General features: G+C 60.2%; 3 protein-coding genes across 3 annotated transcripts; 1 reads left to right on the top strand and 2 right to left on the bottom strand.

Moving 5' to 3' along the window:
- Positions 1-11,176: 11,176 nt before the first annotated feature.
- Positions 11,177-13,930, top strand: METTL27 (methyltransferase like 27). Its single transcript, XM_054166537.1, has 5 exons — positions 11,177-11,347; positions 11,426-11,554; positions 11,717-11,852; positions 11,938-12,030; positions 12,540-13,930. Exons 1-5 carry the CDS (start codon positions 11,240-11,242, stop codon positions 12,776-12,778), a joined length of 705 nt encoding a protein of 234 aa, XP_054022512.1. The 5' UTR covers positions 11,177-11,239; the 3' UTR covers positions 12,779-13,930.
- A 422-nt stretch (positions 13,931-14,352) lies between these two features.
- LOC104300249 (claudin-3-like) lies at positions 14,353-22,733 on the bottom strand. The gene is made up of 2 exons (XM_009900503.2): positions 22,649-22,733; positions 14,353-15,209 (listed from the first exon to the last, which is right to left on the bottom strand). Exon 2 carries the CDS (start codon positions 15,198-15,200, stop codon positions 14,577-14,579), a length of 624 nt encoding a protein of 207 aa, XP_009898805.2. The 5' UTR covers positions 15,201-15,209; positions 22,649-22,733; the 3' UTR covers positions 14,353-14,576.
- LOC104300231 (claudin-4-like) lies at positions 15,860-19,456 on the bottom strand. Its single transcript, XM_054166774.1, has one exon. The coding sequence runs from the start codon at positions 18,743-18,745 to the stop codon at positions 18,116-18,118; it is 630 nt and encodes a 209-aa protein (XP_054022749.1). The 5' UTR covers positions 18,746-19,456; the 3' UTR covers positions 15,860-18,115.
- Positions 22,734-25,577: the final 2,844 nt, after the last annotated feature.

The following is a 25,577-nucleotide window of genomic DNA, read 5'->3' as shown; positions in this document are numbered from 1 at the left end:
TCAAGCTGCACCAGGGGGGTTGTGCTCTGCAGCCCTATTTGGAGTCCCAGGGACATGCTCCAGGATTTACAAAGAGGAGCAGGGATGTGGTCAGCAAGTCACAGTGAGTCTGTGGGGTGGTTTCTTCTCCCAGGCAAGCAGCACCAGAACAAGAGGACACAGTCTCAAGCTGTGCCAGGGGAGGTTTAGGCTGGAGGTGAGGAGAAAGCTCTTCCCAGAGAGAGAGATTGGCCATGGGATGTGCTGCCCAGGGAGGTGGTGGAGTCCCCATCCCTGGAGGTGTTGAAAATAAGCCTGGCTGAGGCACTTGGTGCCATGGTTTAGTTGATAGATGGTGTTGGGTGAGAGGTTGGACTGGATGATCTCAAAGGTCTTTTCCAAGCTGGTGAATTCTGTACTCTGTCTGGGGAACAGGGCTGGGGAGGAGCAGCTGAGGGAGCTGGGGGTGTTCAGCCTGGAGAAAAGGAGGCTGAGGGGAGACCTCATTGCTCTCTACAGCTCCCTGAAAGGAAGCTGGAGCCAGGGGGAGGTTGGTTTCTTCTCCCTAGGAACAAGTGAGAGGACAAGAAATGGCCTCAAGTTGCACCAGGGCAGGTTTGAGGGCATGAGGAAAAATGTCTTTCCTGAAAGAGTGGTCAGGGATTGGAAGAGGCTGCCCAGGGCAGTGGTGGAGGAACCATCCCTGGAGGTGTTCCAAACCCCTGTGGCCATGGCACTTTGGGACATGGTTTAACGGCCATGGTGGTGTTGGGCTGATAGTTGGACTCAATGATCTTAGAGGACTTTTCCAACTGAAACAATTCAATGGTTCTTTGACCTCCATGTATGGCCAACACTTTGGGAACTGTTGGGGAGCTCCAGCAAGCTTTGGGTGGCTTGAAGAGGATTTTCATCCACCCAGCACTGAAGCCTGGCTCTCCAGCCACCTTGGAATCACAGAACTATGGAATGCACTGGGTTGGAAAGGACCTCTAGAGGTCATCTTGTCCAACCCCCCTGCAGCAAGCAAGGACATCCCCAACCAGTGCAGGTTGCTCAGAGCTCCATCAAGCCTGGCATTGAATGCCTCCAGGAATCAGGCCTCCACCACCTCCCTGGGCACCTGTTCCAGTGTTCCACCATCCTCACAGTCCCACTACACTGGGATGAAGTTCAGACATCTCCTCACATCCCCAACTCTTGCTTTGCCTGATGGTTCACAGCCCAGGATGGGAGCAGACTGCTCCAGGACCTGTGAAGGTAGTAGGAGAGAGGTCCAAAGCACAAGCTGTGCATGCCCTGTGCTTCCTCCTGTCCCAGGCAGGAGCCAGGACACTGTCACAGAGAGGTTCCCATGATGGTCCCATGTGACTCATGCCCCCCTCTGGCCAGTGTGAAGCAGCATCCAGCACCTCCCTGCAGTCAGGAATGGGACATGGACCTTTTCCACCTGCCCTTTCACCTGCTGTGCTGGAGGGTGGGTGCCATGCCCCAAAGCTTCATCCACGCCTCTGGCAGAAGGGAACAGCAGCAGCACAGGACCCACACAGGGTGACACATCCTCAAATACTTTCCCAGCTTACAGCACTTTGCAGTTCATGGCCCTCCTGAGCCAGAGCTGAGCCTTTTTATGTGATAATCCCTGGTGGATTTTTCTTCCATGAACTTGAGCTGACCTCCCCCTTGGAACACACGTGAGCTCCTCGCTCGCTTGCTCTCCATGGTAATCCACAGAGGAGGTTTCTTCAGCCTGGGTTCCAAGGACCACAAGACAAAAGCCCATCACCAGGCTTCTGCAAAGACAGGCTTCATCCACACACCCTCTCCCCACACCTCCAGCCCACCCTAGGAGGACATCAGCTGCACTCCCCAGCCAACACCAAAGTAGGAAAGGAAGGTAAGCAGCCAGCCACCCCAGAGCCAGATGTACTCACACCTCCCCAGGACCACTGGGACCACCAAGGATCACCTTCCCCTTCCCTGCAGACCCTCAGAATCAGAGGAGCCACCTCCAGCAGGCTGCGTTGCATCTGCCCCTGCACTGCTGTTGCCCTGTCTCCAACGATCCAGTGTTGTTTCCGCCGTCTGGGCTCCTCCTCCTTGTTCCTGAGATAACTGCAGAGATCCCATGTTGCAGATTCCTAGCCTTTCCCTGAACTTACTCCCTTCAAGTTCTTTCTGAAGGTCCAGGCAGCTGCCCTGTGGAATCCTCCCTCGCTTCCCCGGAGTCATTACGCAGCAGCTCTCAGCCCGGAGCCTTCCTGCTGCCGCTCTCCCTCCTTCCTTTTCCAAGACATTAAGTGCACATCCTCTTCCAGCTGCAACTGTGAGTTAGGAGAGACCCACCACCAGACTGCCTAACCAGGTCATTTGGATCAACACAGCCTGGAGAGCTTTCAGACGAGCAGCTCAAGCCAGGAAATCCAAAGCTGAACTCCTTCAGCAACATCCTCCAGAGCTGCAATCCTCCAGCAAAGACTCAACAGCCAGCAGTGCCTGGTTGGTGGGGTTTCAACCACGAGAAAACATGTGGAGCACCTTGCCCAGGGAGGTTGTATCCCTTCCCTGGAGGTGCTCAAGGCCAGGTTGGATGAGGTCTTGAGCAACCTGGGCTAGTGGGAGGTGTCCCTGCCCATGGCAGAGGGATTTGGAACTGGATGATCTCTAAGGTCCCTTCCAACCCAAACCATTCTATGATTCTATGTCACCAATCTAGGACAGAGGAAGTCTCAGCCCATGGTCACCATCACCCAAACCACTGTCACCTTCTCTGCTGGTCAACTCTGACTCAGAGCTGCTTTTTGCCCCTGTCTTCTGTACATGCTGCTTCTGGGTGTGTTGCATGGTGCATGACTGGTGGTTTGCTTCCAGGTGGAAGTGGCAAAGCTCAGCTCTGGCTCATCTCAGTGCAAGGGGAAAATAATGGTTTGACCTATTTGGCTTCACTCCCCAGGGGAACCTCACAGCTGGGCAGGATGGGTGAAGCAAGCAAGGGACCCTCCAGCCTTCACAGATGCCCATGTGAAAGGAACCCCCAGGCTCCAGATGACCCAGGAGCCTGAGGATAAATCCACAGGGGCAGCAGGGTGCCGCAGCCTATCCTCCTTCCTGAGCGTCTGTCGGGTTGGCTGCTCTGGAGGGAATCCCAAATGGCTTTTGACGGTTCAGACACCCAAACACCACCTAAGGCCCGGTGCAGGCAGAGCTGAGATCGTTTGACCTCACTAGAAGTCCAAGGTTGCTTTAGGAGCTCAGCAGATAAGGTCCAGGCTGCCACGCTGTTCAGCAGGCTGTCTGCTGGAGCTACACCCAAGCTCACTGAAAGCTCTGAGTCACCTCTGAATCAGGCACCAGAAATCCTTTGTTTATTTACAGCCACTAATGTACTCATTAATTCCTGCCCTAGTGAAAGTTTGCACCTTATTAAGGAGCTGAACTTTATTGACTCCAGCTTCCACCTCCTGGCTCTCATCCAGCCTGTTCCCGATGTTTCCCAGGAGGTGGCAGACGCTTCCCAAGGCTGTGGGCAAACCAGGAGAGTCTCAGGGATGAGATCTTTACAGTGAGGGTGGTGAGACACTGGCACAGGTTGCCCAGGGAGGTGGTGGATGGACCCCACACTCTCAGAGGGGTTCAAGGTCAGGCTGGATGAAGCCTTGAGCAACCTGGGCTAGTAGAAGGTGTCTCTGCCCAGGGCAGGAGGCTGGAACTGGATGATCTTTAAGGTCCTCTCTAACCCACAGAATTGTCAGGGTTGGAAGGGACCTCAAGGCTCAGCCAGTCCCAACCCCCCTGCCATGGCCAGGGACACCTCACACTACAGCAGGTTGCTCACAGCCACCTCCAGCCTGGCTGCAAACACCTCCAGGCAGGAGGCTTCCACCACCTCCCTGGGCAACCTGTGCCAGGCTCTCACCACCCTCCTGGGGAACAACTTCTTCCTCACATCCAATCTCAATCTCCCCATTTCTAGTTTTGCTTCATCCCCCCAGTCCTATCCCTCCCTGACACCCTCAAAAGTCCCTCCCCAGCTTTCTTGGAGCCCCCTGCAGATAGAGTCCATGACTCCATGCATTTTGGAGCTGGGCTGAGCCTGATGGGTGCAATCTGGGCAGTCCTGCTGATGGCAGGGGAGGTGGTGGGGAACATTTGGACCCAGCCTCGGGGCTGCGGTCTGCAGCCCTATTTGGAGTCCGAACGGACATGCTCCAGGATTTACAAAGAGGAATAGGGATGTGGTCAGCAAGTCACAGTGAGTCTGGGGGTTGGTCTCTTCTCCCAGGCAAGCAGCACCAGAACAAGAGGACACAGTCTCAAGCTGTGCCAGGGGAGGTTTAGGCTGGAGGTGAGGAGAAAGCTCTTCCCAGAGAGAGAGATTGGCCATTGGGATGTGCTGCCCAGGGAGGTGGTGGAGTCCCCATCCCTGGAGGTGTTGAAAATAAGCCTGGCTGAGGCACTTGGTGCCATGGTTTAGTTGATAGATGGTGTTGGGTGAGAGGTTGGACTTGATGATCTCTGAGGTCTTTTCCAAGCTGGTGAATTCTATTCTATTCTATTCTATTCTATTCTATTCTATTCTATTCTATTCTATTCTATTCTATCCTATCCTATCCTATCCTATCCTATCCTATTCTATCCTATCCTATCCTATCCTACCCTATCCTATCCTATCCTATCCTATCCTATCCTATCCTATCCTATCCTATCCTATCCTATCCTATTCTATTCAGGACAGGAACATGGAGCTCCTGGAGTGCTTGTCTATGATTGCATGTGGGGAGGGACACCAAGTCATGAGGGTGCTGTCCCACGAGGGATGCTGAGTCAGAGGGCTGAGGTCTGCCCAGGTGCTCACCATGTGATGCCTCTGTCTGCAGGCATGGGAGTGGGGAGCCGGTGGTGTGGGGTGCCCGGCTGTGGGAAGGGCTGCAGAGGAGGGGAAATGAGTACAGGACATGAATCACAGACACAGCCCTCTGGGGAACCACGGACTCTGTCCTAAGGCTCTCTCAGTATCTTAGTGACACTGAAAATGGAAGCAGAAGAGGGCAGGCAGAGCAGCAGGAAGCTGTTTGCTAGCAGCAGGCATTTTCACCTTGCACTGTCTGGATGTGTGATCAGACAAGGAGGTGCAGGTGACATCATGGAAACAGAGTTGTTTTGGTTGGAAGAGACTCTTAAGGTCATTGAGCCCAACCACTGACCCAGCACTGCCAGGGCACCATTAAACCAAGGCCCTCAGCACCACTTCTCCATGGCTTTGAGACCCCTCCAGGGATGGAGACTTCACCACTGCCCTGAGCAGCCTTAACAACCCTTTTGGGGAAGAAATTGTTCCTCATGTCCAATCCAATCTAATCCTTCCCTGGCACAACTTAAGGCTGTTTCCTTTTGTCCTGTCACTTGTTACTTGGGAGGAGAGACCAACCCCCACCCTGTGGGTGTAGACATTGTGAGCAGAGCTGCTGGCACTTGGGATGGGGACGGTGAGGAACGGGAATGTCACTGGTGTGGCAGAACCATGGCCACACAATGGACTGCTGTGCCTTGAGGGTGCAGGGCAGACTGTAGTTGGGGTACAGGAGAAGTGGAGGCACCATGCACTGGGGGAGTGCAGGAGGGATGGGAACATCGTGCACCTGAAGGCAGGATGGAATGGAGGTGAAACATGAACAGATGCTGGGGTCGATGTGGAAGCACCACAGCCTGAGGATGGTCTCAGCATGGTGAGTAGCTGAGTGAGGTGAGGCTGGAGTGAGGTGTGGGTTGGCCTCTTCTGTCTGGTATCAGGTGATGGAATGAGAGGAAATGGCCTGAAACTGTGCCAGGGGAGCTTTGGGTTGGAGATTAGGAAACATTTCTTTGCTGCAAGAGTGGTCAGGGATTGGCACAGGCTGCCCAGGGAGGTGGTGGAGTCCCCATGCCTGGAGGTGTTCAAGAAGCCTGTGGCCATGGCACTGGGGACAGGGTTTAATGGCCATGGTGGTGTTGGGTGGATGGTTGGGCTGGATGACCTTAGAGGTCTTTACCAACCAAAACAATTCTGTGGTTCTATGACACCTTGCTGCCACCAGGCCCTGGGGGAGCAGCCACAGTCAGAGCCATGCAGGGTGGCAGGTCACAGCCAGGGCACATGTCAGGTGCCCAGGGCAGCTTGGCTGGCTGGCAGGAGCACAAACCCTTCCCAGCCATGAATCAGCTCCCCAGGCTGCTCCCCAGCCTGCCTGCCCCTCCGCTCTGATCCACAGCCAGCTCTGAGCACTGACTCATATCTCAGCCTCCCCTTGCTACCTGCTGGTGAGCCACGTGGGTGTCAGGGGCCAGCACTGGATGGCTGAGTGGCAGCAGCCTCCATCTATCACACAGCAAGACCTGGATTTATGAACTGAGAAGTCGGGCAAGAGCCCAGAGATCCATGGGGGAGCTGGTGGTGCCGAGCGGCGCGTGTTAGGGGGCAAAATCCACTTGTCCCTGGGCACCAGAGGGCTAGGCTTTAGGGGAGGACTGGACAGTTTGAGGGGCTGATGGACTCGTTTGGATGGGGGAAAAGAAAACTGCTCTGTCCTCTAGGCATGCAGGAGTGGAACTGTCCCAGCCCCTGGCAGCCAAATCCCACCAGTCCCCCCCCCAGCCACCCTGCTCTCTGCCACCTCCTTAGCCAGGGGGAGATGGAGCCTCCTGCCTCTGCTTCTCCAAGGAGCTCTCCAGGTCCCACCCGGCTGGTACCCTACAGGGCTTTTCTGCCCTGCTCTGTTCACTGCCCAGCACCCTGCAGAGCACCCCACTTCATCAGGGCAAGCCCCAGAGCCTGTGGGGCTCGAGTGCCCCAGGGGCTGGCTGTCCTTGCTTCCCCAGGCTCTAGGTGTGCACCAGAGAGCTCAGAGGATCACAAGAGGTCCCTTCCCAAAGCTGTGCATACCTTGGGGTATCCTGAGGACACTCCCTGTCACTGGCATCCTCCCCTCACCCCGAGGAGGACCTGGAGCAGGGAGAGGGGTACAGAGATGCAGTTCATGATCCTGACAGCTTTAAATGACCATCACGAGGGCTCTCACCACAGTCCCCTGAGACAGAAGCTGCTGTGTCCCCATCTGGCCCCATCAACCTGACCCCGGGGAACATGTCCCTGCCTGAGCCCAGGGAACATGTCCACCCCGTGGCTAAAGCATGGAGAACACCCAAGGGCCAGGCCCTGAGCACCTTGTGAGGGCAGATGCAGACCCCAGCAAGCACAGAGCCACCCAGCCAGCCCCTGCAGCACGTTGCTCCTGCCCAGTCACCATGGCTGGAGTTGGAGGGTTGGAGTCTCAGCTGCTGATGGAGGCAGCTTCATGCTGCTCAAGGGGTGGCTTTTGGCCACCCTGGCACACAGAACCTGCAGGGCCTTTGTCCCACGGGGCTGTGTAGGGCAAAGCACCTGCTGGGCAGGTGATACATCAGGCTGTGATGCTGGGGTGGGGAAAGCAGAGGGGAGGGAGCTGGGAGGGCTGTCATAAAATGAGCTGAAGGGATTCATTTGCTCCATAAGCTGGAGATGGATATGGGTGCCAGGGCAGATGGGGCAGGAGAGAGGCTGGGCTCAGGCTGGTGAACACCTGTGAGCTCCCAGAAGCTGATACCAGCAGCTGGACATGGGCACCAAGAGGATGCTCGCTGCAGCCTCCAGCCCACATTCCATCCCAAACCTCACAGGCACAGCTGTCATGGCTGCTGATGGCCCAGGACTCAGGGGCACATGTGTGAGGAACCTCATCTCAGGCCACCTGGCCATGCCAGGGCGCCCACAAGAGCACAAACCTCATGTATGTGCCTCCCTCTGTGCTCCTGCTAGGAAGCAGCTAACAGATGGCATGCCAGTGACTGGTGCCACTGGGCTCTTGCACAGCTGCATGGACAACCCAGCAGCTCTCTGGGACATGCAAGGCTGTAGGACCTGGCATCCTGCAGCTCCACCCGCAGGAAGAGGCTTAGGGACTTCCCTCCAGAACTGGTTTGTTCAGAGGACAGAGTCAGTCCCATCCAGAGGGCCAAAGCCATGCCAGGGACACCCTGCACATGCCCACCTGCCAGGTGCACACACCTTACCCAGGTGGATGTGGGACCTGAGGGCGGGTTAGAAGCAGATGACATTGGGAGAGCTGGAGCTCCCTGGTGCTTCAGAGCATCCAAACCCAGCTCAGACTTTGTCTTCCCCATCACCTGTCCCAGCTCACTGACAGGCTGGAGGGTGAAGGACCCACCTAAGCTGCCCTTCCACCCCTGCACCACCTTCTTGGTGGGGGAGGGTGTGGGAAGTCATGCCAGAGGTCTGTGAGCTTGCAAGGGCCACTCAAGCCCCTGCCTTGGGGCCATGCATGCCTCCAGCCCACGTGCTAAGGGGTGATGGGGACACCCCCACCTCAGCAGACACACAGAGCTGGCCCAGCTCCAGGGTCCCAGCAGGATGCACCTCATGCAGCCGGCCCAGCCAGGACACAGCCAGGCAGGGGCCGAGGACATTAACCCAAGGAGCTGCACCATGGCAGCAGGAGGCCACGTGCCCATGTGGGAGCCCTCCAGCGCCAGGCCACGTGCCAGGACAAAGTCCAGCCTCAGCTCCAGCACCTGCCACGGGGGACCTGCCACAGCCTGCTGCCACCCCTCACGGGGGTCCTCACTGTCCCACCGCCCCTCTCTCATGGGACAGGCTGGGTCCTGGTGCTGGCAGCAGGAACTGCCCAAACCGCAGCTGGCCAGCGCTGGGTCCAAGCCAGCCCAAAGCCTCCACGACACAGGGCAGAGCTGTTTGCACAGCTGTGAGCAGTGCAGCAGGACCAGCCAGCTCCAGGAAGGTGAGGGAAAAGCACCACCAGCTCCACAGAGCAGGATCTGGAGTGCTCATGGACGAGTTCACTGTGAGCCAGCAATGTGCTCTCATGGCCAGGAAGGGCAATGGCCTCCTGGGGTGCATTAAGAGTGGTGTGGCCAGCAGGTCAAGCAAGGTTCTCCTCCTCCTCCACTCTGCCCCAGTGAGGTCACAGCTGAAGTCCTGGGTCCAGTTCTGGGCTCAGAAGTTCAAGAGGGACAGGAAGAGAGTCCAGTGGAGGCTATGGAGATGCTGAGGGGCCTGGAGCATCTCTGTGAGGCGGCAAGGTTGAGAGCCTTAGGGGTGCTGAGCCTGGAGAAGAGCAGCCTGAGAGGGGATCTTCTGAATGCTCAGCAAGACCTAAAGGGTGAGAGGAAAGAAGGTGGAACTGGGCTGCTTTCTGTGGTGCCCTGTGACAGGACAAGGGGCAACAGGCACAAATTGGAACCCAGGAGGTTCCATCTGAAGATGAGAAGAAATTTCTTTGCTGTGATTGTGCCAGAGCCCAGGAGCAGGCTGCCCAAAGAGGTTGTGGAGTCTCCTTCTCTGGAGAGATTCCAAACTCACCCTGGCATTGTGATCCTGGGCAAACTGCTGAGAGGGCTCAGACTGGATGATCTCCAGATGTCCCCTCCAACCCACACCAGGACAGGATTCTGGAATTCTCTAATTTGGGTCTAGATCCATGCAGGTCAAGACTCAGGGTAAGGGCAACACAGCTGCAGCCCAGAGGGTCACCAGAGCTGTGGGCTGGGGCTGCTGGTGGCATCTTGTAAATGAAGGTCTGGCTTCAATGAGTGGTGGAAACCACCCTGGGAGGCCTGGTCATGAAGCCATCTGGTGGTCACCACCGTGCAGCTGGAGGTGCAGAGCTCGGGAGGCAGGATTGGAGCCGCACTGGTGGCGGCACAGGGCACAAAGCGCCGGTGTGCGGTGACAGGAGCTGTCATCTCCAGCAGACCCTGGTCCAGGAGCCATCGGTGTCCCTAGGTGGGGATGATCCCTGCTCTCACGAGTCCCACTCCAGCCCCATGAGCCCCCTCTGTCACCCCCCGGGGATGCTGCGAGGGTGTCACTGGGAGTGACACGGCACTGCCGCGGGGGTCGCGGGGGCGTCGGCAGCGGCCGGCGGCGTCCGAGCGCGGGCGGAGGGCTCCCTCTCGAGGCCCCCGGCCAGCACTGCCCGGCCCAGGGCCAGGGCCCCCCCGATGGACCATGAGCAGGACCACCCTACACGGGCCGTGGGCAGGGTAACCTCACATGGACCATGGGCATTCCACCCCACATGGACCATGGGCAGGACTACCTTACATGGGCCACAGGCAGGGTCACCTCACATGGATCATGGGCAGGGCTACCCCATGTGGACCATGGGAATTCCACCCCACATGGACCATAGGAAGGGTCACCTCACATGGACCATGGGAATTGCACCCCGCAGGGACCATGGGAAGGACCCCATGGTGCTCCTGGACCTGGAGAGCACCTCCAGTTGGGGTCCTATCTACCAATGAACTATCAAATGTGTCTCCTTTATCAGCTAGATGTGGTGCAGTACAAATGTTGGCTACCTGGAGCTATGTAGAAGACATCTGCTCACCCTCACCTGCATTGTGTTGGCACTCAGTGGCGTTTCTTGTGCTGCCCATTTGTCCAGCAGTAGGTGTTGGGGCTGAGTGGCACCAGAAGACACAGAAGCAGGCAGGGAGGTGACAGCGCAGCACCAGGGCCCTGTGGGGCTGGGACAAGGGGCTGAGCAGGAGGTGAGCTGTCCAAGGAGCAGTCATCATGCCTGGGACATCAGTGACATGAGGGCAGACTGACCCCTACAAGTGACAGAGCAGTAGATCTTCAGCAGCAGTTGGGTGGGATGGGGCTGGGGAACACTTCGGCAGAAGTGGTGGCTTTAGGGCACTTGGTGCCAGTTTTTCCAGGGCACTTGGTGACACCCCCTGTAAGCATTTGATGTCACCATCCCTGGGCACTTGGTTTCACACCCCAAGACACCCGGCCACCCCAGCAGGGCACTTGGTCCTCTCTGGGGCAGTTGGTGCTCACCCCTCCCAGGGCACTTGGTGCCACCCTCCAGGACACTGGCCGACGCTGCCTCCTTGGGGCACTAGGTCACCGCACCCGCACCCGCCTCCGCCCCGGGACACTTCGTCGTTCCCCATAACGGAGCGGGACACGGAAGGGACGACCAATGGGGCGCTGGGGGCGTATCCAGAGCGGGTGAGCGGACCCAATGAAACGCTAGGGGGTTACGGCAGAGCCAATGGAGAGCTGGAGGAGTGGCCGCGGTGGGTTCACTGAGCCAATAGGTTGCTGGGGGGCGTGGCCTTGACAGGTGCACGAAGCCAATGGGGCACGGCGGGTGGCTCGTCCGGGGGTCGGGGTTCGGAGCCGGCGCGGGGGATGCGGCTGCCGGTGGCGGTCCGTGAGCGGGTGGCGGCGGTGCACCGCGGCTCGGCGCTGCCCGAGCGCCTGCGGCTGTACGACGGCTGGGCTGACAGCTACGAGCAGGTACCGGGGAGCACCGGGGCGAGAGCCGGGGTCGTTTCGCTCCGCTCCCCGTCGCCTCTGACCGCCGTGTCCCCGCAGGATGTGGCGGCGCTGGAGTACCGGGCACCGCACCTGGCCGCCGCTTCGCTCGCCTTCGCCTTCCCCACGCCGCCCGCCGAGGCTCGGCTACTCGACGTGGCTTGTGGCACCGGCCTTGTAGCGCGGGAGGTGCGGGATGGGATGGGATGGGATGGGATGGGATGGGATGGGATGGGATGGGATGGGATGGGATGGGATGGGATGGGATGGGATGGGATGGGATGGGATGGGATGGGATGGGATGGGGAGCTAAGTGTGCCGTCTGTCCATCTGTCCTCTCTGTCCCTTCAGCTGCACCGCCGCGGCTTCCGCTGCCTGCACGGTGTGGACGGCAGCACGGGGATGCTGGAGAGGGCGCGGAGCACCGGGCTGTACCGGCAGCTGTGGCGGTGTGTCCTGGGCCGGGAGGCCCTGCCCGTGCCCGCAGGTAATGGGCTAGCACCGGGTGGGGTGTGTGTGGGGTGGGATGCCCCGGAGGGCCCCTCCCAGTGATGCCCCAAGTGTCCCGGCAGAGCACTACGATGCCGTGACGCTGGTGGGAGCCCTGGGCGAGGGGCAGGTGCCGAGCACGGTCGTGCCGGAGCTGTTGCGTGTCACCAAGGCAGGTGAGTAGGTGTTCCCTGCTGTCCCCTCCCTGCGGGACCCCCAGGGGTCCAGACGAGGACTGGGACTGACAGTGAATGTGGGTCAGCCAAACCTTGTTCCCCCTGCCGGGTGTAGGCAGGGACGTGTGGTGGCAGCTCGGTCCCTGGCCATGCTTTCTGGCAGGGTTCAGGCAGGGGGAGGTGGCAGTGACACTCCTGATGCGTGACAGCCTGTGCTCAGCGTGATGTCCTGCCTGTCCCCTGCGTGCTGGCCTCCTGGCCTGCCTGTCCCCTCCCAGTCTCCCTGCTCGCTGCCCTGCCTGTTCCATGCCCTCTTGCCTCCTGGCCTGCCTGTCCTTTGGCCTTCTTGTCCCTTGGCCTGCCTGTGCCTTGCCCACTGGTCTGCCTGTCCTTTGCTGGCCTGCCAGCTGACTACTTGCAGGGTCCTGCTACCTCCCGTCACCCCAAGGGGATGCCATCCCCAGCAGAGGACACCTGGCATCCATGTCACCCTTCCCCTCTCCTGGCAGGAGGGTTCATCTGCCTGACAACGAGGAGCAACCCCTCAAACCTGCAGTACAAGGCAGAGCTGGAGGCAGCACTGGAGAGGCTGGAGAAGCAGGGAGCCTGGCAGAAGGTTCTGGCCCAGGAGGTGGAGTACTGGGAGAGGGCCACCTCCGAGGAGGAGAGCACCCAGGGCACTGGCTACATCTCTGGGATGGTCTACATCTATCAGAAATGCCCTGTCCCCCAGCTCGAGGAGGACTGAGAGCCAAAGCAGCCCTGGGGAGAGGCAGGATGAGCACTTAGCCCCTTGTAAAGCCCAGCCCAAGGACCCTCTTCAGGAGCAGGGCAGCTGCTGGGGAGTGACAATGTTTTGGAGGAGTGTCCCCATTCCCTTCTCTGGCTCCTTCCCACCAAGGTGGGGGCCTTGGGGACCCAGCCTGTTCCTTAGCATGGGGAGGGTCTCCTGGTTTCACCGGAGTCTTCTGCACACCACCATTAGCTCTGACACTGTGGTGTTGTCACCAACACCTCAGCCTTCACTGTGACATCTTCAGACCCACCTGGCTGTTCAGAGCCATCTCATATCTGGGATATCTTCTCCCCACCATGCCAGCTGCTTAGTCCTCATCATCAACATCCTGATTCTTCTTCATCTTCCCTAGCCCAGACTCCTGTGGTCTTTACCAGAGGATTGTTGGAAGTGGGTCCCCCCCCATCACCTCATCCTGTGCTCCTCCATCCTTGTTAACCCAGCACACCCTAAGGTGCAGGATACCTCCACATCCAAACCAGGAGCAGCTGTGCCAAGGTGGCACTCAGCTGAGGAAAGTTTCTAAGCACCACATCAGCCTTTCATCCCACAACATCTGCTTAAGTCTCTCATTTTCCTACAGCTTTGTAGATAATGGTCTGGGTGGGAAGTAAGGCTGTAAAGGACTTCAGGAACTGGTGGCTGCTCCCCACCCAGGAGCCACCCAGCATCGCCTGCTCAGCCTGTTCCCCAAGCCCCTTGCCATGCTGTCTCCACCCCTCCTCCTCCACTACTCCCCTGGGAAGTTTTTTACCCAAATCTCTTGCTGGGATGTTTCCTTTTTCCCTTTTCTCTTCCCTCAGACCTGTTCCTGCCTGTCCCATTCCCATGGGTCAGATTACTTCCTCCCCCTCTGGAGCTCTTCTCTGGCAGGACAACATGCCTGTGATTGTCCCCATCCCCACCAGGGACACCTCCTATTTCCCACACTCACCCTCCCTGTGCATCTTGTCACCCCTGCACGTTGCCTTCTCCTAAGCATTGGGGTCCCAGTGCCCATCTTGGGTAGCTGCCCTGCTCCCCTCTTCCCCCATCTGTCCCCAGCACTGTCTTCTGGGCAACTGGAGGTCATGGCTATCCCCATCCCTGCACTTGGCTCTTTAATAAACCTCTCTGCTACTGCTGCCTGCCTGCTGTGTGTGGTCCCTGGAGCAGAAGGGCTGTGGACCCTCTGGGGTGGGCAAAGGAGGGTGGGGAGATTTGGCTTTTTTCTGGGGTTCCCTCCCAGTCCCTGAGGGCTCAAAGGACCAAGCTCTGTGAGCCCGGTGTCCTCCTGCGGCTCTCTTGGCTCTCAGCACCCTCTCTCTCCTTCAGTTTCCCTGCTGGGGATTACACAGGGCTCTCCCTGGTGGCTGCTGCCACATCCTCGTGGGGTCATAAGGACGTGCCAGGCGCTGGCACAGCACTCCCCAGCTGGCAGCAGGCTGGCAGGACACAACACCCATAGGACATATCACTGTCCTTCCCCCCCACCGCGATGCTTAGAAATGAGCCCAGGCAGCCTTGGTGGCACCAAGATGTTTATAGCCCACCATGAGCGCAGCCCCTGCGTGCCAGGGAAAGGGACACAGCGGGGAACCATGCCAAGGGTACAGCCAGCGTGGGGATGGGCAGGAGGAGGTGGCACGTGGGGAGGGAGGGAGGCACGCGGAGGCTGGATGGGGGGTGGTGGCGAGGCCTCGGGCGGTGGAGGGCCGCGGGGTGGTGGAGAGCCCTCGGGGCTGGCGTCCAGGCGCGGTGGCTCCCTCACTCACACGTAGTCTTTCATGGGGTAGCTGCAGCTTTTCCTCTCTCTGTCACTGTCCCTGCCGGTTGAGAGCCCCGCGGCACACAGGACAGACCCACCGATGAGCTCCAGGGCGAAGGAGAAGAGGCCAATGTAAATGGCAGAGCCCAGCTCTCTCTTGAGGTAGTCGGGCACCATGGGGTTGTAGAAGTTGCAGACGGTGCTGTTAGCGCTGGAGGCGACGGGGATGAGCAGCATGACGCTGGCCATGGTGAGGGTGACCCCTCCAATGACCGTGTTCCTGTTCTTGATGTTCTCGTCCTCCGCGAAGCGAGAGGACCTGAAGCCGGTGAGGACGGCGACCAGGGCGAAGAAGGCTGTGAAGATGGAGGTGATCACCAGGCCGCGGCCGGCCTGCAGCGCGGGGCTGATCTCCTGCAGGGTCTCGTAGTACCTGCACTGCAGCCCCCCTCCGTTGTCATTCACGCAGATCTGGAACAGCCCTTCCGTGAAGGCCTGGGCTGCCACCATGTTGGCGCCGAGGAAGGCCGAGAGCCTCCAGGTGGGCAGGGCGCAGGTAACGATGCTGCCGATCCAGCCCAGCAGGGAGAGCATCAGCCCAGACAACTGTTGCGTCGAGTTTGCCATTTCCAGCACCTGAGGGGACAGGGCACAACTGTCACAGCCGCAGCCAGAGACCCAGGCAGGCCTCCTGAGGAGCCTGGCCCTCGTGCTGATGTGTCCTGCTCCCCACCGCGGTGGGGACGCTGCAGACCAGCACAGGGACACGTGTGGCTTGGGGCGCCGGGGAGGACAGCATGGGGACATGGGGCATTGCTGCAGGCCGGTATGGGGACACATGTGGCACTGAACACCCAAGGAGGCCAAGGAGCAGGGCCTCCCATGTGTGATGTTTCCCTCTATGACGTCCCCACAGCACAGGGCAGTCTCCTGACATTGCCCCTTCCCAGCCTGGCTGAGCAGGTGGCAAGTGTTAGGGAGGGGACAGCTTTCAGTGAGCACGATGAGGAGCTCTCTGTGCCCATCCTAGCACACTTCAAAGCACAGGCACCCCACCACCACCACCACCACCTTCTCACCCTGCTTCATTGCCATAGCTTCATCCTTCTTGGCCACCTGCACGGTGCCAGAGGGCAGATGAGGCAGCCTCTGCCCTCACCATGGCACCGGCTGTTCCCTGTTCAAGGCCAGGTTTTGTTTTGCTCTGGGTGCCGCGCTGCAGTGCCCTTTGGACCCAGGATTTCCTCTCTGGGACGCTGGAAATGGGTCAGAGCTCAGGTCTGGTTGTGGGGCTCAGCACTTTCAGGGATACCTGCTCTTCTTTCAGACCAGGAGCAGCACCATGAGGGCAAACCCCTGGTGAGGGACTGTGGAGCCCAGGGTCATCACAGGCATTACCCCTCTGACCCTCAGATAAGAAGGGTGTCCAGTACATGGAGACACACCAGACACATGGCCCCACCACAGTCACACGTGGCCACTATGGCTCCTGGCTCAGCCCAAATAACTGCTCAGCCCTACACAGGGCAGAGCCCCCATCCTGCCAAGGGGCAGAGCGCACCCATGGGTGCTGGCACCCATGCTTGGTAACTGAGACTAGATGAGTTTTTATGAGCCCCATGTACCAGCACGGTATCGGCTGTGCCTGGCACACCCTGTGGCACTTGCTGGAGGTTTCACTGTGATTCCTCCAGTCCCAGTTTCAGTTTCTTCAGCCTCTCCTCCCCCACTGTGTCCTGACTCCCTCCCCAGCACCTTTCAGCCCTTGGCATCTTGACGGATACCCAAGCACTAGGGCTTTGCCTCCCCTGGTTCACGAAAGCCCCTTTGGGCCACAAAAAAAGTCCTTCTCCTCATGAAAGGGACACCGGCCTCTTGGGAGGTCAGGGTAATGGGAAGCCATCCCAGGCACCCTCCCCCAGCCAGCAGGACCATGAGAGACCCACGACATGGGTAACACGACCACCTGCAGCAGGGACAAGAAGCAGGGATGCCAGCAGGGATGCCAGCAGGGATGCTTGCCGGAGCATCACATTTCCACCTGGACCCCGACAGCACAGGGCCACAGGTGCATTTTCCACTGGCAGCACCTCAAGCCTCCAGACCCAGATGAGACACCCAGAGTCAGGATGGCACCACCCATCACACACCTGAAAGCGGCAGGGAAGGATGTTCCCAAGCCAGCAGAGTGCACCCTGGCACAACCTGCCATGCCGGCAGCACGATAGGCAAAACAGCTGGCGTGGCCCACCCCACCCCGGGCTGCTCCCAGAGAGGAGAGGGCTGCTGGGTGGCCCCGGGGCCAGCACGTCCCAACCTGCCCTCAGCGGCGCCCATCACCTTCTTCCTGCTCGGCTGGGAAGATCACCTCAGGACGAGCCTGGGACATCCCCAACACCACGTTCGGCGTCACCAAGGCATCGTGCCGCGAAGGCAGCTGCTGTCACCCTCCAGGATGGCTCAGGAAGCAGGGGCCGGGCAGTGGCTGGGATGGCAGAAGGCTCGGGAAAGCAGATCTGGGGGATCTCGTGGTGGCCAGGGCTCCACGGCACAGGAGCACCAGGGTGTCCCAGCACAGAGGCACAGAGGTGTTGGAGAGGGTAAAGAAAAAGCAGCACGCAGGGTCCAAGCAGCTGCCGTTTAATGTGGGAAGGCTGCAACGTGGGGACAAACGGCGGCACGGCCTGAGGGGACACCTTGAGCCACCCTCTCCTGCCCCTAGCCTGGGCACCCCACTCAGTGAATGCCAGGGGGAGCATGGGGCTGGATGCACCCCATGGGATGGGGTCGGGTGTGGGAGTCACCCCGTTCCAAGCAGGTGCCCAATTCCGCTCCATTCCTGCCTCCCCGACCGGTTCCTCCAGCCCAGCCGCTGCCTTCCCACTCCCAGGATAATGATGCCCCCGCCCCGGGGAGCTGCCACCAGAAATCAGACATCAGTGGAGCTGCTCCAAGCCCCAAAAGTAGGTCAACATCAAGGTTTAGGGTACAGGCAAGCAAGAGCCCCCACAGCCCCTCAAGACCCTGCCGGGGTCTGCAGAGACCCCACATCCCTATGACTGCATGGGACAGGTTTAGTGTCCCCACCAGCACCACTGTCCACCCCAGAGGGCGCCTGGCCACCTGTCCTGGGGGGGATTTAGCCTCCAAGTGCCATGTGCTGCCCATGGAATCTGTGTCACAATGTGACATAACCCAATACCAGGAGCCAGGACATGCTCAGGGGGGGATTGGGTGATTTGCCAGGGAAGACGCCATGGCTGAGTACTCCAGAGGGAGCAGGACCCCCACTGGAGGGAACAGCCAGGACAGGATCTCCCTGTTCCCAGCCTCAGCCGAGATTAAAGAACCAGCTTCAACCTCCTGACGAACAAAGGCAGCTCTGTCTGCCCTCCCTCACACCTCCCCAGCACCCAGCCCTCCCTGCCCTGGCTCCCGGCCAGCCCCCAGCCCAGCCGGGGGGGTCCACGAGCCAGGAGGGGCTCTCGGAGTTTCCAGCTTCCCAGGAACGCTGGGGGGGGTCCAAGCAGGCACAGCGGCTCCTAGACGTAGTTGCTGGCCGGTAGAGAGCGAGCGGCTGTGAACTTGGCAGAGTAGGGCTGCTCGCCCCGGGGGGGGCAGCTGCAGCACAGGATGCCCCCTCCGAGCATCAGGAGCACGGAGGCCGCCCAGCCCACGTAGAGGGACGAGCCCAGGTCCCTCTTCTGGGAGTCGGTGACAAGTGGGTTGTAGAAGTCCCGGATGATGGTGTTGGCCGACCAAGAGATGGGGATGAGGATGAGGACGCCGGCGACGATGAAGATAACCCCGGAGAGGATCACGACCTTGGCTTTGGCGGTGTCGTCCTCCACGCAGTTGGTGCACTTGCCGCCGGTGACGGCCAGCAGGGTGCCCAGGATGGCCAGGACGATGGCCACCACCACCATGGCGCGGGCGGCTTGCAGGTCCTGCGGCAGGGCCAGCAGGGAGTCGTAGACCTTGCACTGCATCTGCCCCGTGCTCTGCACCACGCAGTTCATCCACAGCCCTTCCCAGACGATCTGGGCCACCACGATGTTGTTGCCGACGAAGGCTGTCTCCCGCCACATGGGCAAGGCGCAGCAGAGGATGGAGGCCAACCAGCCGATGACCGAGAGGGCGATGCCCAGCACCTGCAGCCCCATGGAGGCCATCGCTCGCAGCCCGCAGCCCTGCCTGCCTCCCGCCGCGCAGTGCCGGCTGCCGGGACCATGGCAGGCGCTATAAAAGCCTCTGCCGAGGGAGGAGCAGCGGCGGCTGCCGCCGTCCTGCCGCCAGCACCGGACAGAGGGGTAAAACCAGTTTCCCGGGATTCTTCCACTTGCATTTCTCCCCGCAGGGATGACACTTAATATCCCAGCTGCTCCCACGGGGGAGGATGCAGAAGACCGGGCTTGGGCCACCCAGGTGCAGGAGTTGAGTCCCACCGGTGCCCGTGGGCAGGCAGGGGATGCCAAGGGCAGATGGCAGGGCACGGCCTGGGATGCTGAAGGGGAAGAGCCGGTTGTTGTGCGGGCACCGGGATGTCTCTGCCGTTGCTGCCAGCACCTCTTGGTTCATCACCTGGGTGGGGTCCCCCCGTGCTTCCGTGCCTCAGTTTCCCCCCAGCTCGTGGGGCAGCCGCTCCTGCAGCAGTCCAAGCTCTGGCCCCTGTGGCCCCATGCCAGGGTAGCAGCACACACTGTCCCTGCCCCGCTGCTGGGCTCCATGCCTGGCAGGACACAAGCAGCTCTTGTTTGTTCCTTGGCATCCATACCAGCTCTTCCCAGCCCTCTTTCAGGCCTCGGGCAGGAGGTGTCACCGCCCAGACCCACAAACCGGTTGGAGCAGCTGCCAGCTCCCCGCAGAGGAAAGACAGCACTGCCTGGGGCGAGGAGGGGGCAGACCCCAAAACCCACCCCACCTTGTGGGGCACTACCGAGATGAGGCTCACACCGCAGCCCTCTCTGCCAGCCCTGTCCTCATCCTGCTGCCTGAGCTGCCTCTGAGCCCTGCCAGAGGGCCAGGACTGAGGGGCTCAGAGGTGGCCTCAAGGTGCCCCTGTGGGTGCCAGGGTGCCAGGTGCAGGCAGGGCAGCAGGGTTGGCAGGGCTGGCATCCTTTTGGCACAGCCAGCTGAACCCTTTGCCAGGCTGTGCCGATACCCACGCCGATGCCGATACCAATGCCGATGCCAGTACTGATGCAATGCTTTGGCTGCTGCCCAACTTATTTCACCCCCAAGCCCCCTCCTCCAAACACATCCCCTCCCTGCTCCTTCCAAAGTCCCACCAGCACCTGCATAGCTGCAGCACAAGGCCAGACAGACCACAAGGACAGACAGACAGACATTGCACTGTTCCCCCAACCTCACTTAATCCCGGGGCTCTGGAGCAGATAACAGGGCCTGAGATAATCTTGGTGTTCCCAGCAGGGGGGTGACGGGCACAATCCCATCACTAGTGCCAAGTGTTTGGCACCACAGACTCCAGAGCTGTCACTGCCCATGCTGGGATGTCCCTCAGCCATCAGACCCTTTTGTGGTGGGATGAGCTGGGTGAGGATGGCAGTGGTGCCTGGGCTGGAGAGGCTCGTGCCCAGTGTGGCAGCAGTAGGCAGGGCAGAGCCCAGGCACTCCAAGACTTGTGTCTTGCTACACACTCTGACTGGTGATGACAAGCTGGGTCCTGTCTGCTTGACCTGTGCAGGAGGAGCCATCCAGGCACCCAGCTGCACTGGGATGCTGCCCTGGGATACTGCTTCCATCCCTCTGTCCTGCTGGAGCACCCACATTACTCACATACCAATGTGCCCACCCTAGGGCCTCCTGGTCAAGGTCTCCCTTTAATCTGCAGGACTATGGAAATTCCCTGCCAGGGCCAGACTCTGCCTGAGGCTTTCAGCTCCCAGCCAGCTGCTGCAACCGCCAAAGGGGTTGGGGTTGGAGAAAGGCACGTGCCCAGGTGTGTGTACACCCCAGCCGGGCATGCCTGTGTCCCCACAGACACGTGGGGCCCTGCCTCTGGGCCAGGGACAAATGGCAAGGTGGGGACAGGGACTCTTTCATTTGCAGAGCATCAAAGAGCAGAGCCACTCAGGCTGCCCCTTGGAGCCAGAGCAGGCGCCAGCAGGGCCCTTGGACGGCCAATTACTGTAATTAAAGCCAGAACGTGCCTTATATTCCAACTGGCAGCTGCCCTCAGAAACAGCCCCCATGCCCTTCCCCACGTCCCCCAGTGACGCACTCGCCCAACTGGCACAGCCAGCCCAGTGTCCACAGCGCTGCCAGCAGCAGGACAGCTGGACACAGACTGGCCAGGGAGCAGAGGAGCAGCAGCCAGCCCTGGGGGCAGCACCCTGTCGCCAACACCCACTGATCCACACTGCTCCAGAGGATGCTGGAGCAGCACAGGTAGGACCAGGGCACCACCGAGCGCCTCAGCACACCTCATTCAGGGCCATCAACACAGGGGCACCTGCCCCACCCCGCTGCCCATGCCCAGATGCATCCCACAGGACTGCAGCCCCAGATTCATCCCAGTGCCACCTGCAAGGGGACATGGTGCAGGGACATGCCATGGTAGGATCACAGCCCACCTGCTCAGCAGGAAGCCCCTCCACCACAAAACAAGGTGCTCATCCTATCCCAGGCTGTCACCACCTGCCCCAGCACCCAGCTGGGTGTGGGAGCCCTGCCATGAATCCATTGGGATTTGCAGGATGGGGGAGCCCAGCCCATCTCTCTTCCACTGCATACTAACAGGCTCAGATTTAGCCTGGAGATTAGGATGAAATTCTTTCCAGTGAGGGTGGGGAGACACTGGAACAGGTCGCCCAGAGAGGCTGTGGCTACCTCCTCCCTGGAGGTGTTTAAGGCCAGGTTGGATGCAGCCTTGAGTAACCTGGGCTGGTGGGAGGTGTCCCTGCCCATGGTAAGGGGGTTGGAACTGGATGATCTTTAAGGTCTCTTCCAATCCAAAGTATTCTACAGATCTATGAATCTATGAATCCTGGCACATTGGCCACCAGCCCTTTATGGCTTGGGAAATGCCCTCGACTGATCATCCCCACTTCAGTGGGCTGGGGACATGCCACAGCCTCACAGATGGGCAGCAAGGCCATCCCCAGGCAAAGAGGTGGCATTAAACCTGGTACCACCACAATGTTGGGCAGTGCCAGGTACACAGCAGAGGCTGCACCACCCTGCCCTTGCTCAGAGCAGAGGATACCCTGTTGGGAGAAGGCTCAGGGCATGGAATCCCCAGCCAGGACACAGGTGACATTCCCACCTCACACACATCCAGCACTGGCTCAGAGCCACGTCACTGAGCCAAGAGCCCCTCTTCCCCCAGCACTCACTTCCAAACTTGCTGCCCTGGCTACCTCGAGGTCCAGAAAGGTGGGCAAGACCTGCCAGCAAATGGTGATCCACCAGGATCCCCGGCTTCACACCCAGGCCAGGCATGGCCACCGGCACGGAGCAGGGGGATTAGTTACCAGCAGCCCCGAGACTCAGTGTTCCCAGAAACAGTCCTTGCCCAGCATCCCCGCCCTGACCTGCTCAGGTCAGCAGAGTCAGGGAAAGCAAAGTCTGATCGGAGCCGCAGGACAGGAGCCGCCTGCCCGGGAGCCATGGGGTCCCCAGCGGGACTCAGCTGCTGCTGCTGTGAGCAAGTCCCCAAGTCACCCAATCTGCCCTCTTTGCTGAGCGACCAGCAGCTCTGAATGGCGAAAATAGACCCAAGCGGTGCTGAAGGGATGGAAGGACACAGCCACAGACCAGGGAGGGGGACACGAGCGGTGCAACGGGGGCGCACCCACGGACAGTGCTGAGGGGAATCAGGATGCTGCCGCGTAGCCCCAGAGAGCTGAGCTGAAGCCATCCGGGTGGGGATGCCCCGGGCACGCTGAGATTTTGGGTGGCCCGGCATCGGCTGGGCAAGCCGCCAAGCCCTTTGCTGCGTCCGTGTGCCCCTCACCATCCCCCAGCCCCCCGTCTGCTGGCGGAGCACCGGCGGCCCCATCCCCGCCCCGAGTGCCGCCAGACAGAGCCACCATTGATGCCGGGAGCAGCCTTACCTGCTCGCACCGCTGCAGAAGGGCTTTCAACAATAGGCAGTCTGTGTGCCCTGGCCGGGGCAGAGCCAGCAGCCCTGCACTGAAATATAAGCAGTCGCGGCAGCGTTTAGCGCCCGGCCCTGCTCCCCCCGGGGGGCAAACGTGCCGTCACCCCGACCGCAGCGGCGGGGGAACACCCCAAACCCTTTGCCAGGTCCACGTGAGTCGGACGCGGCCCCACAACACCCCGGGGTGGTTTCTGCTGTCACCTCCTGCTCGCCCCCAAGGGTGCTGGGTAAACGTTAGGAGTGTCTGCAACAGGTGTCCCCACCCCACCAGAGCAAGTGTCCTGCCGTGGGCCACCCAACCAGCGATGCTCCCAGGACCCTTTGGGTCTGACCTTCTGCTGGGGTCCCCACGACACGGTGGGGCAAACCTGTCCTCACGTCACCAGTGGCTCCACGAGGCCGCCCTGCTTTGTCCCCATTCCAGGAGAGCTGCTGTGGGTGATACTCCTCATCCCTCTCTAGCTGTGGGGAGGGGACGAGCAGAGAGGCCTCAGCAGGGCGCAGGATGCAGCAGCAGGAGCGATGGGGATGCTCTCAGGACCCCCATTAGGGACGCTGGCCCTGCTGGGCTGTTTTTGGTAAACACCAGCAAGCTGCTGGTTTGCTCACCACAGGAGCGTGGTGGTGGCCATCACCCCGAAACCAGAACCTGGAAAAGCCCAGTGATTTGCCTCTTCCTCTGCCGTGAGTCAGGCAGTGGTGGCTGCCCCGGGCCGGCACGGCACCCTGCAGCCTGTACTTTGGCCAATTTGGGGTGATGATGTAGGGACGCTGCAGGTGGGGCTCTGATTGCAGGGTCAGGGGCTGTGCTGCTTCATGTCTGCCCTGACCCATCAGCCCCTACCCCAGGGGTACCCCCTGCTGCCCGGTACACCTGACTGGGGTGTCCCCATTATGCCACAGCCCTACCTAGAGTGTCCCACGGCCCTGCACCACTGCATGAGGTATCCTTCATGCCCCATGTGCTTGTCTGGGGTACTCCCATTGCTCCACAGCCCTGCATGAGGTATCCTTTGGGCCCCACATCCCTACCTGGGATACCTAACTGCTCCACATCCCTACCCAGGAGTATCTGCTGTGCCCCACAACCTTACCCAGGGGTATCCCCATTACCCCACAGCCCTGCATGAGATATCCTTTGTACCTCACATCTCTACGTGGGGTATTCAAATTGCCCCAGTCCTATGCCCCACATCCCTGCCTGGGGTATCCCCATACCTCCACAGCCAGGGGTAGCTCCCCTCTATACCACCCCCCTGCCTGGGGTATCCTCCCTGCCCCTTGCCGCTGCATGGAGAATCCCCACTGCCCCACAGCCTTGCCTGTGGTATAATCCTGCCCCTACTGCTGCCCCATAGCCCTGCTCTGGGGTACCCCCAGCCCTTGCTGGGTTGTCTGTCCAGCCATAGGTGCCCGTGCCGGTGTATCTGCAGCCAGGTACGTGGCACTGCCGTCGTGTGCCTGCTCCCCACCACCTGTGTGCGCCTGGCTGCCCGTGCGTCTGCCTGCCCTGGTGTCTGTCTGTCCGCAGGTGCAGCTGCATGTCCGGGTGCTGCTGCCAGCAGAGGGGGTGTGAGTGTGGGTGGGTGTGAATGTGGGTGGGTGTGAGTGTGGGTGGGTGTGAGTGTGGGTGGGCGTGTTCACGTGCTTGCGTGCACCCCGGGGGTGCTGGCGCTGCCCTGCCTGTGAAGTGAACTGCCTGCACCCCTGCCTGCACCACCTGGGGGGGCCTCAGCCAGCCCAGCCCCTGCTGTGTTTGGCAGGCTGGGTGTTGTAGTACTAGCAGCACCCCAGCCAGGCCTGCCCACAAGTAGGCAGCACTGGCACCGTGGGCACTCCAAGGTGCCCCAAAGGAGGGGGATCCTCAGCACCTCCCAGTGACACAGGCACAAGTACCTGAGGTACTGCTTTCGTGGGGTCCTCATCAATAGCACTGGGCAGCCCCAAAGCCACCAACCCTGGCTGGCTGTGGGAGGGTTGGGGTGACCTGGAGGGGGTGAACAATGGGGTGACAGAAGCCCACCTGGCCAGATACAGAGGGGATCAGGGTGACAGAAATCCACCTGGCCAGGTACATGGGGTATTGGGGTGCCACAGGATGACAGAAGCCCACCTGGCCAGGTACAGGGCATTTTTGGGATGCCATGGGTTGGCAGAGGCTAACCTGTCTGGGTATGGGGCAGTGGGGTATCACAGAGTGGTATAAGCAACCAGAGGCCAGTCTGGACAGACACAGGGTTCTAGGGTGACATGAGATGACAACAGCTGACCCACCCAGATATGGGGTGTCGGGGTGCTATGGGGTGGCAGACTCCACCGGTTATGGGGCTTCAGGGTGCTGCAGGGCAGCAAAACCTGACTGAACTATTTTGAGATGCTGTGGGATATCCAAAACTGATCCCTGCCCCCAGCTATGGAGTGCTGGGGTGCTGTGGGGTGCAGCCAGGCAGACACCGAGCTCCCCCTCATCACAGCCCTCAGGTGCCCAAGCAGGGAGGGGACCTTCCGTGGCGCCGGCCGCCAGCATCCCGCCGCACTCTTGAGTAGTTAATGAGTTGTAGGAGGGATTTTGGCGCAGGCAGGGGACAGGCAGGAGCAAGCCCGTGTCCAGCGAGGGCCAGCAACCACATTCCTCGGGAGGGGGTGGAGAGTGACTGGAAACACCAGCAACAGCACCACCATACAAGGTTGGGGTGGGGACAACAGACGGGGGACACCCACGCACCCCACAACCGTGGGGTTGCCAGGTCAGGAGTGTGGCTGTCGGCAGCCTGCCCGCACCTGCCCGCTTAGGTTTATTTTCCCTTCCTTGCCTGCCTGCTCAGGTTAACAAGGTGACGCTGCCTGGGGCACTTACGTGCGTTATCAGCTTCCTTCAAGGC

This window comes from Dryobates pubescens, chromosome 13, assembly GCF_014839835.1.
Source record: "Dryobates pubescens isolate bDryPub1 chromosome 13, bDryPub1.pri, whole genome shotgun sequence".
NCBI lineage: Eukaryota > Metazoa > Chordata > Aves > Piciformes > Picidae > Dryobates > Dryobates pubescens.
Note: the sequence above shows the minus strand (reverse complement) of the source record. Positions and strands in the feature narration are given on the sequence as shown.